Source organism: Tenrec ecaudatus, chromosome 1 (genome assembly GCF_050624435.1).
Source record: "Tenrec ecaudatus isolate mTenEca1 chromosome 1, mTenEca1.hap1, whole genome shotgun sequence".
NCBI lineage: Eukaryota > Metazoa > Chordata > Mammalia > Afrosoricida > Tenrecidae > Tenrec > Tenrec ecaudatus.
Genome location: NC_134530.1, coordinates 195,448,398 through 195,463,157, shown reverse-complemented (window position 1 = coordinate 195,463,157; position 14,760 = coordinate 195,448,398). Strand labels below are relative to the sequence as shown.

General features: G+C 45.6%; 1 protein-coding gene across 3 annotated transcripts in view; it reads right to left on the bottom strand.

Annotated features, from left to right (window-relative positions):
- The window catches only part of CACNA1E (calcium voltage-gated channel subunit alpha1 E), a 367,363-nt gene that overhangs the window by 162,730 nt on the left and 189,873 nt on the right, over positions 1–14,760 (bottom strand). For all 3 annotated transcript variants that reach the window (XM_075528111.1, XM_075528117.1, XM_075528123.1), the window contains exon 7: positions 14,642–14,745. In XM_075528111.1, coding sequence (XP_075384226.1) covers positions 14,642–14,745 — 104 coding nt within the window. The remainder of the gene's footprint in view (positions 1–14,641; positions 14,746–14,760) is intronic.

The window sequence follows — 14,760 nt, the reverse complement described above, 5'->3', positions numbered from 1 at the left end:
GAGTGAGCAGAGAGAGAGAAGTGTCTCCTGCCTCCAAGGAGGAAATTCAGAATTCTCAGGAGAAGACCATGCCCACGCAGAGACCTCATTGGCTATGAGTCAATTGACAGACTGGACTCCACCCCTTCACTCTGAATCCTCTCAAGTTCCAACTGACACCAGATTATGTGACTACCACACTTCCCTAAGTACTTCCGGAAGAAACAAAAACTGCAGCACAGTGTGTACAGGTCCGAGAATTTTTTGCATGAATATAAAAATGATGTACATGTGTGACAACACTCGTCATATCATATAAAAAGGTTAATATCTTTACAAAGAGAGCTTTTAAGTCCATATGAAAAGCATAAATATGCAAAAAGGAAACGGGCAAAAGAAATGAACGATTAACTAATAGGGAAAAATCAGTCCTCCTGTATGGGGGGAGTCTGGGGTAACTGTTTATCTGTAAGCCCTGGAAGCGCAGGCACGGACCATCCCTTCCTATGAGGTGGCGGCACTGGTCTCATACAGTATTCGATAGCCAGCTTCTCTGGAGATTCTCCTAGACCTTCAATATCAATGGTTAAGCTCTTGACTTTTTAAGAAACCAGCTTCTTCCCCAGTTCTCTGCAATGTTTTTATTTAGGGGGTCATAAAGACCACTTAAGAGGGGCCCGGGTGTTACTGGGCCTTCCTTTAAATCATTAAAAAAATCATTTTATTGGGGGCTATTACAGCTCTTATAACAATCCATATATCCACTTTGTCAAGCACATTTGTACATATGTTGCCATCATCCTTTTCAAAATATTTTCTTTCTACTTGAGCCCTTGGTATCCACTCCTCATCTTTACCCTCCCTCTCCCACCCTCAGGAACCATTGATAATTTATAAATTATTATTATTTTCATACCTTCACTGTCTGCTGTCTCCATTCACCCATGTTTCTGTTGTTCATTACCCTAGGAGGGGGTATACATTGATCATTGTGATCAGTGTCCCCTTTCTTTCCCCACCTTCCCCCTAACCTCATGGTATCACTATTCACATTATCGTTCTAAGGGGTTTATTTGTCCTGGAATCCGTGTGTCCACATCTCTTATCTGTACCAGTGTACATGATCTGGTCTAGCCAGAACTGTAAGCTAGAACTTGAGTCATGTTAGAGGGGGGAGAAACCGTTGAAGAACTAGACTAGAAGAATGTTGTGTTTTGTCAGTGTTACACTGCACCCTGGCTGGCTCATGCCTTCCTGTGGCCCTTCCGTGAGAGGATGTCCAATTGCCTACAGAGGGGCTTTGGGTCTCCACCCCACCCCACCACCACCCCTTCAACGTTCCCATTGATGTGATTATGTTTTGAGCCTTCTGATGCATGGCTGGTGTACTTCTTCCATGTGGGCTTTGTTGCGTCCCAGCTAGGTGACCGTTTTTTTAACTTCAAGCCTTTAAGACCCCAGACACTGTATGTTTTAATAGGCAGGCAACATCAGCTTTCCTCACCATATTTTCTTATGCACACATTTTGTCTTCAGTGATCATGTTGAGAAGGTAAGCATCAGAGAATGCCAAGTTATTAGAACAATGTGTTCTTGTGTTGAGGGAGGACTTGAGTAGAGGGGGAAATTTTTAAAAATTAGAGGACATGGGTAGGGGGTGAACAGGGCACTAGCCCACCCATGGGGAAGGTATTGTTTATGTCTCCCCAGGAGAGGGAGAAAGGAACCGTGGTGCTCCAAGACCTGAAGGCAATATATCGGCATGAAGCAGCGAGTCAACAGAGAGGTCTGCTGGGTGTAGCCAGTCCGAATCCAAGCTACATGGACCCCCTCCCCAGAAGAATGCACTACAGAGGACAGCACTGAAGATACAGCTGGGGAGAGGGGCGAGTCTGCTCAGAACACAGGGGAACAAACTAAGAAGGAAGGAGAGAGAGCAGGGGCCATCCTGGCCCGCCAATCCCTGAAGATGATATTCCTGCTCAGAGCACCCAATACACAGAGAGGACTATAGGGCTGGTCCCAGCACAGCCCATAGTGTTCAGGGGGGACAACACTAGAGACACAGTGTGTGGATTGTGCCTGGTCTGACACACACACACACACACACACACCATATTGGGGCGAAACATGAAGGGAGTGCAACAGCGCACAGCAATGAAGCCCCTGAGGAATCTGAAAAATACACTTGGGGGCACAATGTGACACCTCATCAGACTCAATCGTAAAATATTCACAAAGGTCAACAGACAGACCTGGGACTATTTAGAGGCTCTTTTTGTTCCTCCATGCCTATCGATATAACATAGGCAGGATAAATAATCCTGTGGAGAAAAAAATGGGACCCACGGTTCTGGGGGAATACGGGAGAGGGGGAAGTGGGAGAAAGAAGGCAGAAACCAACAAACCCAGGAACAAGGGGATAACAAGTGATCTAAAATTGATGGTGAGGCGGGCATAGAATGCCTGGTGGAGTCTAGTCAAGTGCAGTGTAGCCGAGGGGAATTATTGAAACTTGAATGAAGGTCAAACATGATAGTGGGACAAGAGGAAAGCAAAAGGAATGCAGGAAAGAAGTAGGAGGCAAAAGACATTTATAGAGGTATAAAACAGGCACATACATATGTAAATATATTTATATATAACAATAGGGACATTTATCTATGTACATATATTCATATATCAAGTATTAAGGCAGCAGACGGGCACTGGGCTTCTGCTCAAGTACTCCTTTTAAATCATTTAGATCACACGAAGTCTGAATCCTCAAGTACTCCTTCTAAATCATTTAGACCACACGAACACGGCATGTCAGGAGAGATTCAAAAGGGTGGAAAGCCATCCCCAGCATGAGAAACAAAGCCTGTGACAGAAGACAATGTGTACAGTGTGCGGGGGGAGAGGGAGCTCTGCTCCTCACTGTTTACCCAACTTTAAACTAGACCCTTAAACGCTCTCAACCTTCACTGGTGGTGGTGTTAGGTGCCATGCATTGAGTTCCAATTCAGCACCCTTGTGCACAGCAAGACAAGACATGGCTCAGTCCCGTGCCAACCTCACAACTGTTGCTGTGTTTGCGCCCATTGCTGCAGCTCCTATGTCACTCCATGTCACCGAGGGTCTTCTGTTCCCTTGGCCCTCTACCAAGCAAAGTACTTCTTTGTGCTTTGTGCGTCTCCAGTGACTGGGCCCTCCTGATATGTCCAAAGTACATGAGATGAACTACTGATACCCACACTTCCAAAGAGCACTCGGCCTCCATTACACCATTTATAAAATGGGGCTAATACTGCCTCACTCCATCTGGCTGTTATCAAAAGGCATCAAAATGATGTACACAGAGTAGCAAGAAGAGCGTATCTGGCAGTCAAGAAGCTCTCGGTAAAGGTAGCTCTTATCTTTGATGTTATGATCAAATTCTCTAACAGAATCAGAAAATGTTACGGTGAGTAAGCGTCCATAATAAACAAGTACATAGTGCTGCAGAAGCACATATAAGGGACCTTTTCATGCTAATTGTGGAATGGGACATGAACCCGTGAACACCTCAGGAAGGAGAAGAAAGGTGATCCAGGCCAGGGAGGAAAGCAAGGATTGAACAAGGAGAGCGATGAGGTGGAACGCTCAGACCACGGGGCCCCAGAACAGAAAGGCCAGCACTGTCCTAAGGACTTGAAAGTGGTAGGTGTAGAAGGTGATGGTCACGGTCTGTCTTTACCGTTCCCTGTCGTGTGCTGTGGATGGTCAGCCTACTGATGGTATCTGAAAACATCTGAATCTGAGCTGGTGCTAATTTACTCAATGGGGTACTAGTGGGTAAGAAGAATTTCCCTTTCCCACCTCCACCTTCAGGAAGAAGAGGTCTGTTACTCAGAGTTAATTTGAAGTATGTATTATCTGCTAAACAGGAACCAATGAGCTCCGGGGGTGTCATGGCTAACTGAGAGGCTGGTGCTTCAAGTCTACAGTGGCTCCGTGGGACAAAGATTTATAACGTGACCATGGAGGGAATCTATCGGGCTTGACAGTCCCATGGGGCCATTCAAAGTGGGAATGAACTTGACAGTATCCAACAACAATAGCAGGAAGGTACTAACCACTTTACAGACATGATCTGCTCTCCCTCCCCCAATATCCTTAGGTGGTGGATACCAGTATCCTTCCTTGTCCCTGGATGGAGCATACAGTTAAATACTTGACTGCTAACTGAAAGTAGTGTATACAGCCACATTTTGAACAAACAGATCGGTGCTGTAGAAGTACAGCCAGAATGCTCCTTTGAGGCAAGGATGGCAAGACTTGGTCTCAAACACTTTGGATATGCTATCAGGAGACCGGTTCCTGGAGAAAGACACGATGCTGGTGAAGTAGTTTGGTGGAGAAAAGGGCAGGCCTTGACACGATGGACTGACACGGAGGCTGCAGCAATGGGCTCCAACATGGGACCCATTGGGAGGAGGGCGCAGGACCGGGCCGTGTTTTGTTCTGTTGTAGCCATGAGTTAGAACTGCCTTGACGGACCTTAGCAGCAACAGTCACACTGAAAGGTTGGCAGTTCAAATCCACCTAGAGGGGCCTCAGAACAGAACGTTTAGAAATCTGTTTCTGAGAGGACTCAGCTTGAGAAACCTCTGGAATGCAGTTCTAATCTGAAACCACTGTCTGCAGAGCTGGCTGGCCACCCCCAAAGGCCCCTTCATTTTCCTGCTTCAAACTTCAATGGCTTTAGCGGGCTTCAAAGACAGAGTTTAAATTCATTAGCTTAGCACAAAAGGCCCTTCGTGATAAGCCCCTGCTTCCCTAGACACCTCAGTCACTGCACTGGCCTGTCCCACCTTCTTGACTTCCAGTGTGTTGTTCCCTCTACTGAAGTGCTCTCCCCCTCCTTCATCTAGCTCGCCATCTCAGCTAACCCATATTCAGGGCTGGCCAAATTGCTCATTCTCCAAAAGCATGCACCAACAACCCAAATGATCATCACTGGATGAATGGATTAAAGAGAGAAATGCGGTCTGTACATACAAGGGGGTATTACTCGGCACAAAAGGAATAAAGTGCCAGGCCATGCTACAACATGAATGAACACCAATATTATGTTAAATGAAAGAAGTCAGACACCAAAGGCCACATAATATCTGATTCCATGTATGTGAACGTTCCAGAGTAAGAACATTCACAGAGATGAGAAGCAGATTAGTGGTGGCCAGGGGCCTAGAGGAGCAGGAGATGAGGCGTAGCTTCGTAATGGGTACAGGGATGTTTACTTTTGCTTGAGCGTGTTTTCTTTTGTGGCACCAAATATGTATTATAACTAGAGAAAAGAAGCAATGGTTATGCATCCCTGTGAATGTACTGCCACCGACTTTTGACTTTTAAATGTTTAAATTTATACATTTCACCTCCACAAAAAGACATGAATTAGGCATTGGCTCCTTCTTTAGTTGGCCTTCCCTGAACCTGGTCTCCTCCTAATTTAAATGTCTACATCCATGCTGTGTCTCTAAGCAGTCTAGAGCTCCTTGAGGGTAACACCTCCCAGTCCTGGCTTCATAGGGTTCTCTGGTAGCTGTCTACACACAGCAAGAGCTCAAGCTGGGTGGGCCAGATAATTCGTGCTGAGTAGCTCATGTGAAGTCCTGGTTAGTCCACCCACACCATACCTTAGCCAGTTGTCTCCAAATGTCTGCCTGCTTACAAAGGATCAGACACATGTCAAACTAAAACCCCCAGTAGCCCTCAGAGACCTTACTCGGGCCATTGAGCTGGGGATGAATAATCGCCTTCTTTCAACCATCAGCCATTCCTGTCTCAAATCAGGCCTAACATACATCCCGGAGGAACCAATGGCATGTGACTCAAGGTTTCCCTCAAGGGGCATTAGTTAGTGTGTTTCTTATGGCCAAGACCCATTCACCTTTATGTTGTCAACAGTGCCTTGCAAGAGCACAGGTCTCCAAAAACATGTGGACTACATATATGAATTGTAAAAATGGAACTTTTGAGGAGGCTAAAATTGAATTAAGGGAGCCCTGGTGGCAGAGTGGTTTCATGCAAGGCAGCTAACCCCAAGGTTAGCAGTTTGAAACTACCAGTTGCTCCTTGGGAGAAAGACTAGGCTTTCTACTCCCCTACAGAGTGACTATCTTGGAAACTCACAGGGGGCAGTTCTACCCTGTCTTACAGGGTCGCTATGAGTCGGAATCGACTTGATGGCAACGAGTTTAATTTGAGTTTTTTGAAAATGGAATTTAGACCCTATTATATGTATTTTGAAGGAGCCCTGGTGGAGGAATGAGTTATGCATGGCACTTCTAACCACACGTTCAGTGGTTCAAACACACTGCAGGAGAAACAGGAGGCCGTCTGTTCCCATGGAGATTTCCTGAAGTGGCAGTTCTACACTCCCCTACAGGGTCACTGTACAGCAGAGTTGACTCCATGGCAGGGGAACTGTATGCAGTTTGAGTGATTACCTTCATTAGTCTGCAAGCTCCTCACAGAGACTTTGCTTTATTCATCACTGTATTCTAAGCCTAACAAGGTGTCATGTGCATAGTTAGGCAATCGATAAGCATTTGCTGAATTTCCCTGCATCTTCAAACCCTGCCAGGAAATGAGCTGGTGACAAGACCGAAAGCTGTGTGCTTGCCCGTGGTGGGGCCCACTCCACCCACTATAGAGATCCAATCGGAGACCTTTCTGGACAGTTCACCACTCCCTGCCGGTTCTTAGCTTCTTAGGCATAGTGAAACCAGAGCAATGAAAGCCCCACCAGGGTTGAATCCTGTAGGAAAGAAGACATCTGGCACTTGGTTTCAGCATCATCTACCCTGGATATGCCAGGCCATGCAGTGTCACGTGAAGACCAGTGCGGGTTAATAGGTGCAGCAGTGAGTGCACAATTAAACTTGAACCCCAAGCTGTATGCTCAGGATGATTTGCTCACCTTTGGTGGCCTGCTCTATTGTGCCACCTTGCATGCCAGGCACCTGGCGTATGAAGCAGGCATCTAAGCAGACACTGGGATACTGCAGCCTCTGGTCCCAGGGCTGCCAGTAACTAGTGAGAGATTCCCATCTTTTTAACTCCCCTCTTCTCATCCATGGGAGAGGGATGAGCCTTTCGACTCTGGAAAGGTACAGTCTTGAAAGGCCCCAGGGCCAGTTCTACCCCTGTCCTCTGGCTTTGCTATGAGTCAGCATCAACTCAATGGCAGAGTTGTTTTTTTTTGGTTCTCACTCACCTGCTACACCAAATTGTTTAAAGGAGCAAATGAGACCATGAAAAGAAAACGGCACTTTGCTATGTAATGTGCTTATCGTGTGCTTAATATCCCTGAGCGATCTCTATTGCTTATCATGTGCCTCCGTAAGCAGTCCTGGCCTGGCGGTCCCTGTCTGCTGTCCCACAAGCCTCCCCCATCAGCAGGGAAGGGGAGGGTGGGGAAGTGGGTTGGCGAGAGAGCTCCGAGTCAGTCTCTGTGAGAACCCCTGACAGGGGCCTCAGGACATGCTCTGCTGGTCTCCATGGGCTCAAGAAGCTCTGCTTCGCTTCAAGCCTAAGCTAAGGGTTTTCATCAAATCCTATGTCCTTCGAGACAAGTATAAATGCCACAGTGCTTCTATGCACACTTTCTCTTTACATACACCGAAGCTCACACAAAAATCATACTTCACGGCACACCTCCGTGGTGTCTGTGCCCCAAGGTGGGCGCCCAAGGCATGTCCACACTTAGTGGTCAGTGGTCCACCCCCCAGCATTGGTGTATGCTGCCTGTCCCCTCTTGCGATCCCCCTTTGCCCAGCTCAGTTGCCTCCTGTGTTCCTCCCTCCGTCATCCTCGATTTTCAATTTAGGAACAGGTCTGACGTTCAAATTGCCTGCAGGTCACTAGGAACATGTGCAGAGGCTTTTAAAAAAATCGTCAGAGCTATTTCCCAGGCTGCTGTTTAGTGAAAACCCCAATCAAAGCCTCACTCCAATGAGAACGCCAACATCCTCTCCAGAGAGGCACACTGAGCAGAGCAGAGAGAGCCCTGGAACTCAGTGTCAACTGGCTGCTAAATGTCTGCAGCGGTCAGTGAAGGTCCCCATCCCCAATGTGTTGTGCATCAACCGTGAAAAAGTATCCAGGACTGGAGCATCTAAGCGCCAGTCTGCAAGGTATCTATTGCTAACACTCCTGTAAGTGTCAGAACTTATTCACACCAGCTGTTCCCAGCTGCTGCTGTCACTTCCTAGGTTTCTCCAGAAGTGCTAAGGAGGCATCTGCCATTCCAATTTCGTGACATCTCCCAACTCGAAGAGGCCACCTCTCAGGTGTCGAAGAGCTGATGGTCCACAGCTGCCTTCAGCCAAACATCCACAGACTGTGATTCAGATAATGGCCATGTGGGCCAAAACAGGTGGAGGAAATGAATGTCAATAGTACCAAAGACTACAGGCAGCTAATAAGAGCTAAGAGCTCCCTCTGTGTCAGACCCTGGACCAGGCATCGACACCTTGGAGAGAAATGTTGCTATCTCATTTTACAGATGAGGAGCCTGGCTCAGAGAGATTGGGCCACGTGTCCAAATGGACAATGCTTATAACTGGCAGGGTTAGGCTTCTCTCCCAGGCTTGTCATACACCAAAGCCCACACTTCATTCAACATGTCCCTCTTTCCCTCAAGAAGATGACTTTAGAGAACTGGTACAGATAGGTACTGGAAACAAAGGGAAACCAGGACAGATGAACCCCTCAGGACCAGTGGTGAGAGTGGCGATACTGGGAGGGCGAAGGGAAGGTGGGGTGGAAAGGGGGAACCAATTACAAGGATCTACATATAACCTCCTCCCTGGGGAACAGACAACAGAAAAGTGGGTGAAGGGAGACGTCGGACAGTGTAAGATATGACAAAATAATAATTTATAAATTATCAAGGGTTCATGAGGGAGGAGGCAGCGGGGAGGAAGGGGGAAAAATGAGGAGCTGATACCAAGGGCTCAAATAGAAAGCAAATGTTTTGGGAATGATGAGGGCAACAAATGTACAAATGTGCCTGACGCACAATGGATGGATGTATGGATTGTGATAAGAGTTGTACGAGTCCCCAATAAAATAACTTAAAAAAAAAGAATTTAAACAATCAAAAATAAAAGAAGAAAAAGACGCCACTGCAAACCAGAGAGCCAATCAGAGTGAACATGATCCACTACAAGCAGATTCTCCCTCAGAGAGACTCTACAGGGCAGAGTTGAACTGCCACAGAGGGTTTCCAGGGTGGTTTCGTGGGCCAAGCAAGGTCAGCGGTTCGAACCCATCAGCTGCCCTGTAGGAAAAAGATGAGGCTGCCTGCTTCTTTAAAGATATCAAGTCTCGGGAACCCCAAGGGCAAGTCTACTCTTCCCTACAGGGTCCTTGTGAGTCAGAATCAAGTAGTCTGAGAACATTCACAGATGCAGACAGCTTTTCCCAGGAGGCAGCCAGAGTCTTCAGCTACTATGCCACCAGGAGTCCCTTTGCTGCCTCATGACGAGACATACTAAGAGACAGGCTGGTGCTTTACCGAGGACAATAATGATGTCAGTCTTCACGTCACCTATTATTTTCCCTATCCTTTAATACCAAGAATCTCACTTGAATTTTCAAAACAAAAACACACATACACTTAAAAGATGGTGGAGAATAAGGATTTTCAGATAAGATGACACAAAGTAGAGGGTTTCCCCTCAATGGAAAAATAAGAAACAACTCTGTGGTCAGGCCTCCCCTATGGGCATTCAAGGGAAGAACATTTGAGTTGGAGAGCTTTACCAGGAGCAGGTCATGACAGAGTAAACATTTAAGAAATCCCTAGGGTATCCCATCATGTCCTCAGACCCTCCACTCAAGACGTACACTATGGAGAACTCCTTCACAGCGTCTTCTGTTTCTCCTTCACGGCCACTTTCCGAGTTACCAGCACGGCTGCAGACTTGGCATCCCTCTGTGGGACTGGTGTGGTTGTTTCCCCAAGATGCTGCTTCAGAGAGCCTCTGCCAGGGTCAGCCGTCCTCCGCTAACCTAAATCCTGGTCGTCCACATGCCTTTCACCCCACACTCTGGTGTGTGCTATCTGACTTTACATGATTTAAACTCCGGCTGTCCATCTTTCTCAGAGTGGCTACATGCAGAGCTCTAGGAGGCTTATCATGAAAACAAGCAGGAGCCTCCCTGACCTCTCCTCACCCCGGAATCTCACTTCTCAGAGGCAACCACATTCAACTGGTACCTGTTTCTTTCCCGGCATTCACGGTCAAGTTTCTACGCATTACATTTATACTGAGATGTCTTTATCATTCTATTTTAGATACGGCTTAAAGGCTTCCTTACTGTGAAAGCTAAGGTTTTAGACTTGGACCCCTCCTTCCTCTGCCCACACTCTTCCTTTTCCAGCCTCTCACGGAATTCAGGGCACAATCGGGGGCTCTTACACGTCTCGGCAATACCGATGGGACTCCAGCTCACACCTCGACTGCCCACGGGTCTTACCATGCTTCTAGCTCCTTAGTAGTAGCCCTTTAAATATAATGGGGTACATAAGTACACTTGTGCTGTCGTTACTGTTAGGTGCCATTGCATCGTCTCCAACCCATAGCAGCCCCACGCACAAGGAACGAAACACTGCCCAGTCCCCGTAATCGCTCCTATGCTGAGCCCGTTGTTGCAGCCACTGTGTCACTCCATCTCGTTGACAGCGTTCCTTTTTTTCACTTGCATATATACACACAACACACTTAGATGGATGTGTATGCGTACAGATACAGCTGTGAAAAAATCATACAACTCCTCTGGATATAATCAAACACATCAGGAAAAGTATTCATTGCCTCCACTCCCCCTTAACCATGCCATCTGAAGTGCCCTCTGCTGTCCCTTGCAATGTGAATTATATCTTGGAAAACATTAGAAACGTTTCTATTGGCTTCTAACTTCCAATCTTGGCCTTGAAAAATCTAATACCATTCAGATTTCAATTAAACTTGATGCTCTAGAGCGCTGCCATCCCAGGACTTCCCCTTCCCAATATCCTGGGCACTCGCTTGGCACCTCTTCTCTGTTAACACCTTACAGCCACAAATATCCTGTAGCTCTCTTCTCAAATACTTCCTATTTTTGACAACGTTCCTTCTTTAGCTATGACTTGAAAGGGTGTATAAAATATTACAATTATTTCTCACAATAATTGATGTTGCTGGGTATAAAATTATAGGACCCTTGATGGTACAGCAGGTAAGTGCTTGACTACTAACCCAGAGGTCTGTGGTTTGTGCCCCCCAGCCACTCCACCGGAGAAAGATGTGCCAGTCTGCTTCTGTAGATCACGGTCTTGGAAACCCTATGGGGCAAGTCTACTCTGTCTTACAGGGCTGCTATGAGTCAGCATCGGCTAAGTGGCAATGGGCTTAGTTTTTAATTACATCTTGGAAAAAACTAGAAACTTTTCTATTGGTTTCTAACTTCCAATCTTGTCATTGAAAAATCTAATGCTTTTCAGATGCTTGATTTGTTGTTGGTGATGGTAAATTCCATCCCTTTCCCCAGTCTCTTGCTACTTTTAGCATATTCTCTTTACTCAAATGATCTGTCATTTCTTGATGGTTTATCTCAGTGTTGGTCTTTTTCCTTAGTCATGCAAAGAGCTCAGTGATCATTTATACTATTAAATAATTAAATGTATTATTCCTTTTTTTAACTCTCTACCTACTTTCTTGTCTTGTCATTAAATTATATTTAATGTATAATTTTGAGATCATGTGCATTGTGTTTGTGTGCATGAGTTTTTCATTTATGTAAATGATATTAGATTGCACCATTTCTTTCCCTTTTTCTTTATGCTGAACCTTTGGGTTTTAAGATGCTCAGTGTGCTATGTGGATGTTACTTGTTATTTCTAATTGCTGTACATTTCTCTAGGGTGTGCATCCAACAGTTTACTTGTCTACTAGACCAGTTAAGAAGGCTCATATTGCTTCCAACTTCTCATTATCATAAAGGCAATGCTGGACAAATACCCTTGTCTCAATCAACCCTTCCATCAGGGAACAGGAATCTTTTGGTTCATGGATATTTTCTGTTTTTCTTTATTTCTTTCTCTCCATCTTTCTCTACTTCTGTTTCTTGAGCTCCTTTAGTTGAACGCTGATGATGTCATCAACTATATATCAGAATCATTTAAGAGAATATTTCATTTGTTATTTTATTTTTAAGGAGCTCTGGTGGCACAGTGGCTAAACCTGTGGTGTTAACCTAGAGATCCGTGGTTTGCACTCGCCAGCTGCTCCACAGGAGGAAATTGCGGCAGGCGGCTTTCCTGCAGATCACAGCCTTGGACATCCTTGGAGTAGGTCTACTACGCCCTATAAGGTTGCGATGAGTTGGAATCCACTTGACTGGGATAGATCTGGTATTTTTGGCTATTACATTTTTAGTTTTCTTTTTCTAATGAACCATTTTACTGAGATATAATCTGTGTACTACACAATTCAATGCTTTAAATATATTAAAAGTTGCACAATCGTCATCATAATCAATTTAAAATCATGTTCTGCATTGCGTTTTTAATTTGCAAAGGCCTTACTAAACCTCTACATTTCCCTTTTTGTCTTTGTTCTCTTGTAGCAACAGTTATTCTTTCATGAATCTATTACTTCTATCTCTGCTGCTTTAACCTATAGTTTGGGCCTCTTCTGCTTCTTTACTGCTCATATTCCTTCAAATTCCTCTTTTCTATTTAGTGTTCTGTTTTTGGTGTTTTCTGTTGGATGTTTTCCTTGGAAGTGGATAATGCCTAGCTGTACATTCAAATTTGAGACAAGGCACAGAACGCTCACTAGACATTGTGTGTGGGGCTGGGGCTTCAGAAGTGAGAGAAGTGATGGGGTGAAGAGGAGTCTGTTTCTCTGGAAACCCCCAAATATCAGTATATATCACTGCATTTGAGGTGATTTTTAACTCACAACGTTTTCTGACTCATAATGATCCTGTAGAACAGATTGGAACTTTCCCATAGGGTTTCCAAGGTAGAAATCTTGATGGAAACTATCCACCACAGATTTCTCCTTTGGAGCAGCTAGTAGGTTCGAACGTCAGACCTTCTGCCCAGCAGTTGAGCAATATTACCACTGTGCCACCAGTATGCACATTAGATCTTTTCTTTAGGACAGAACGTTTCCCCAGAGAGGAATTTCCTGAGCTCCTGCTAAGGTACTGTATTTCTGAGAGTCAAGCAATTGAAAGGGGCTAGGAGTATTGACATTCAAATTGCAGGCAATTCTTTAGACTTCTTGCCTTCAGTACAATATGCCATCCCACCCTCAGATGTACCTCCTGCCACAATTCCAAACGGGGGTTTGAGCAGACACCTGCACTGGTGGTAGGAGGCATCTACACGTTCCTTACGGGACCTTCAACCAATCCTTCTGTTCTTTGCACCATCCACACTCATATTTCAGAGGTTCCTGGAGTCTCTTACATTCTGAGCCTCTCTAGGGTTCTGTGGGGAAGTTCATATTTTATTGGCATTCCCTACGAGAGGCACCTAAATCTCGCCTTTCCTGCCACCACACCAGTTTCCATTTATTCTCTATCTCCAAATATTTTGCTGACATCTCTCATCTGTTCCTATTTATCCTCCCCTGTTTTCTTTGTCTTGTGCCCTTTAAAAAATGTATCTCTTGTTTGGGTGGCATTTTAAGAGATGACCTCACGGTCCAATCCGCCTTGTTTAACCAGAAGCACCACCTTATAAATTTCCATTGGACAGGGTCATGGTGGTGCTCTCTCACAAGAATTAAAGGTCAGTTTTGCTTAGAGAAACCGAAGCCCCTCTCAAATCTGTCTCCATTTCAGCCTTTCTGCCCTGTGCCTTTCATTTCCCTTGTTGTTAAGTGAGCTTGCATCACACCCTCCTCTTCATGTTCTGAAGTTTTGAATGCTTGCTGATGTTGTTCTCCTGCCTAAAATGTTCATTCCTATGACATATTCTGTCCCAAACACAATCTCTGGCCTTCACGAAGTCACCTGATGACTTCAGATGACAAGGATTTGTCCCTCCTTAAAAACAAATTACACGTGTCTCCCATGAGTCCTTAACAGAACTCCCACCCCTTGTTTCAGGTGTCTGTGTCCTCCTCTCAGCAAAATAAAAGTTTCTTCTGGGCAGGCGCCATGCTTACCCTGGCACTGGACACTGAGTGTCTGCTAACTCAAACAAACGAGTTCATACCAAATTAGGGGATTTGACAACCAATACACAAAGCATGGAAATATTTTCCAGGTAAAGCCTGTACATTACTCAACTTTATACCCCTACCAACCCACCCAGCATTCGACAGAGAAGGGCTGACTGCAGAAAGCTGGGGGGAAGAATGGGTGAATGAAGGAATTCTCACTGAGCACCAGGGCCAGTGTTGTAACATATCGAAAGGATTTTCTTTGTTAAAATGCTTACATTATAAATTCCTAAAATGATGATGATCAGAACGGCCGTTCCCTGCTGCTTCCCAGCCTCTACCACCAGGCTTGCCACACAGGAGAGGCTCAGCAAAGGCCGCCCGAGCGACAGCTGAGTGAACGAGTCTGGAGACACGAATTTACAGTGTGCAAAGACGTTACAAGGAGAGGGAAACATCTGGCTTACCCTGAAAGCACTCCCAGGACTAGGTTAAGAACAAAGAAGGATCCAATGATGATGAGGGGTATGAAGTACAGCCAATTCCAGGTGGCTCCTAAGGCATCATTGGTCTGAAAGACAGAAAA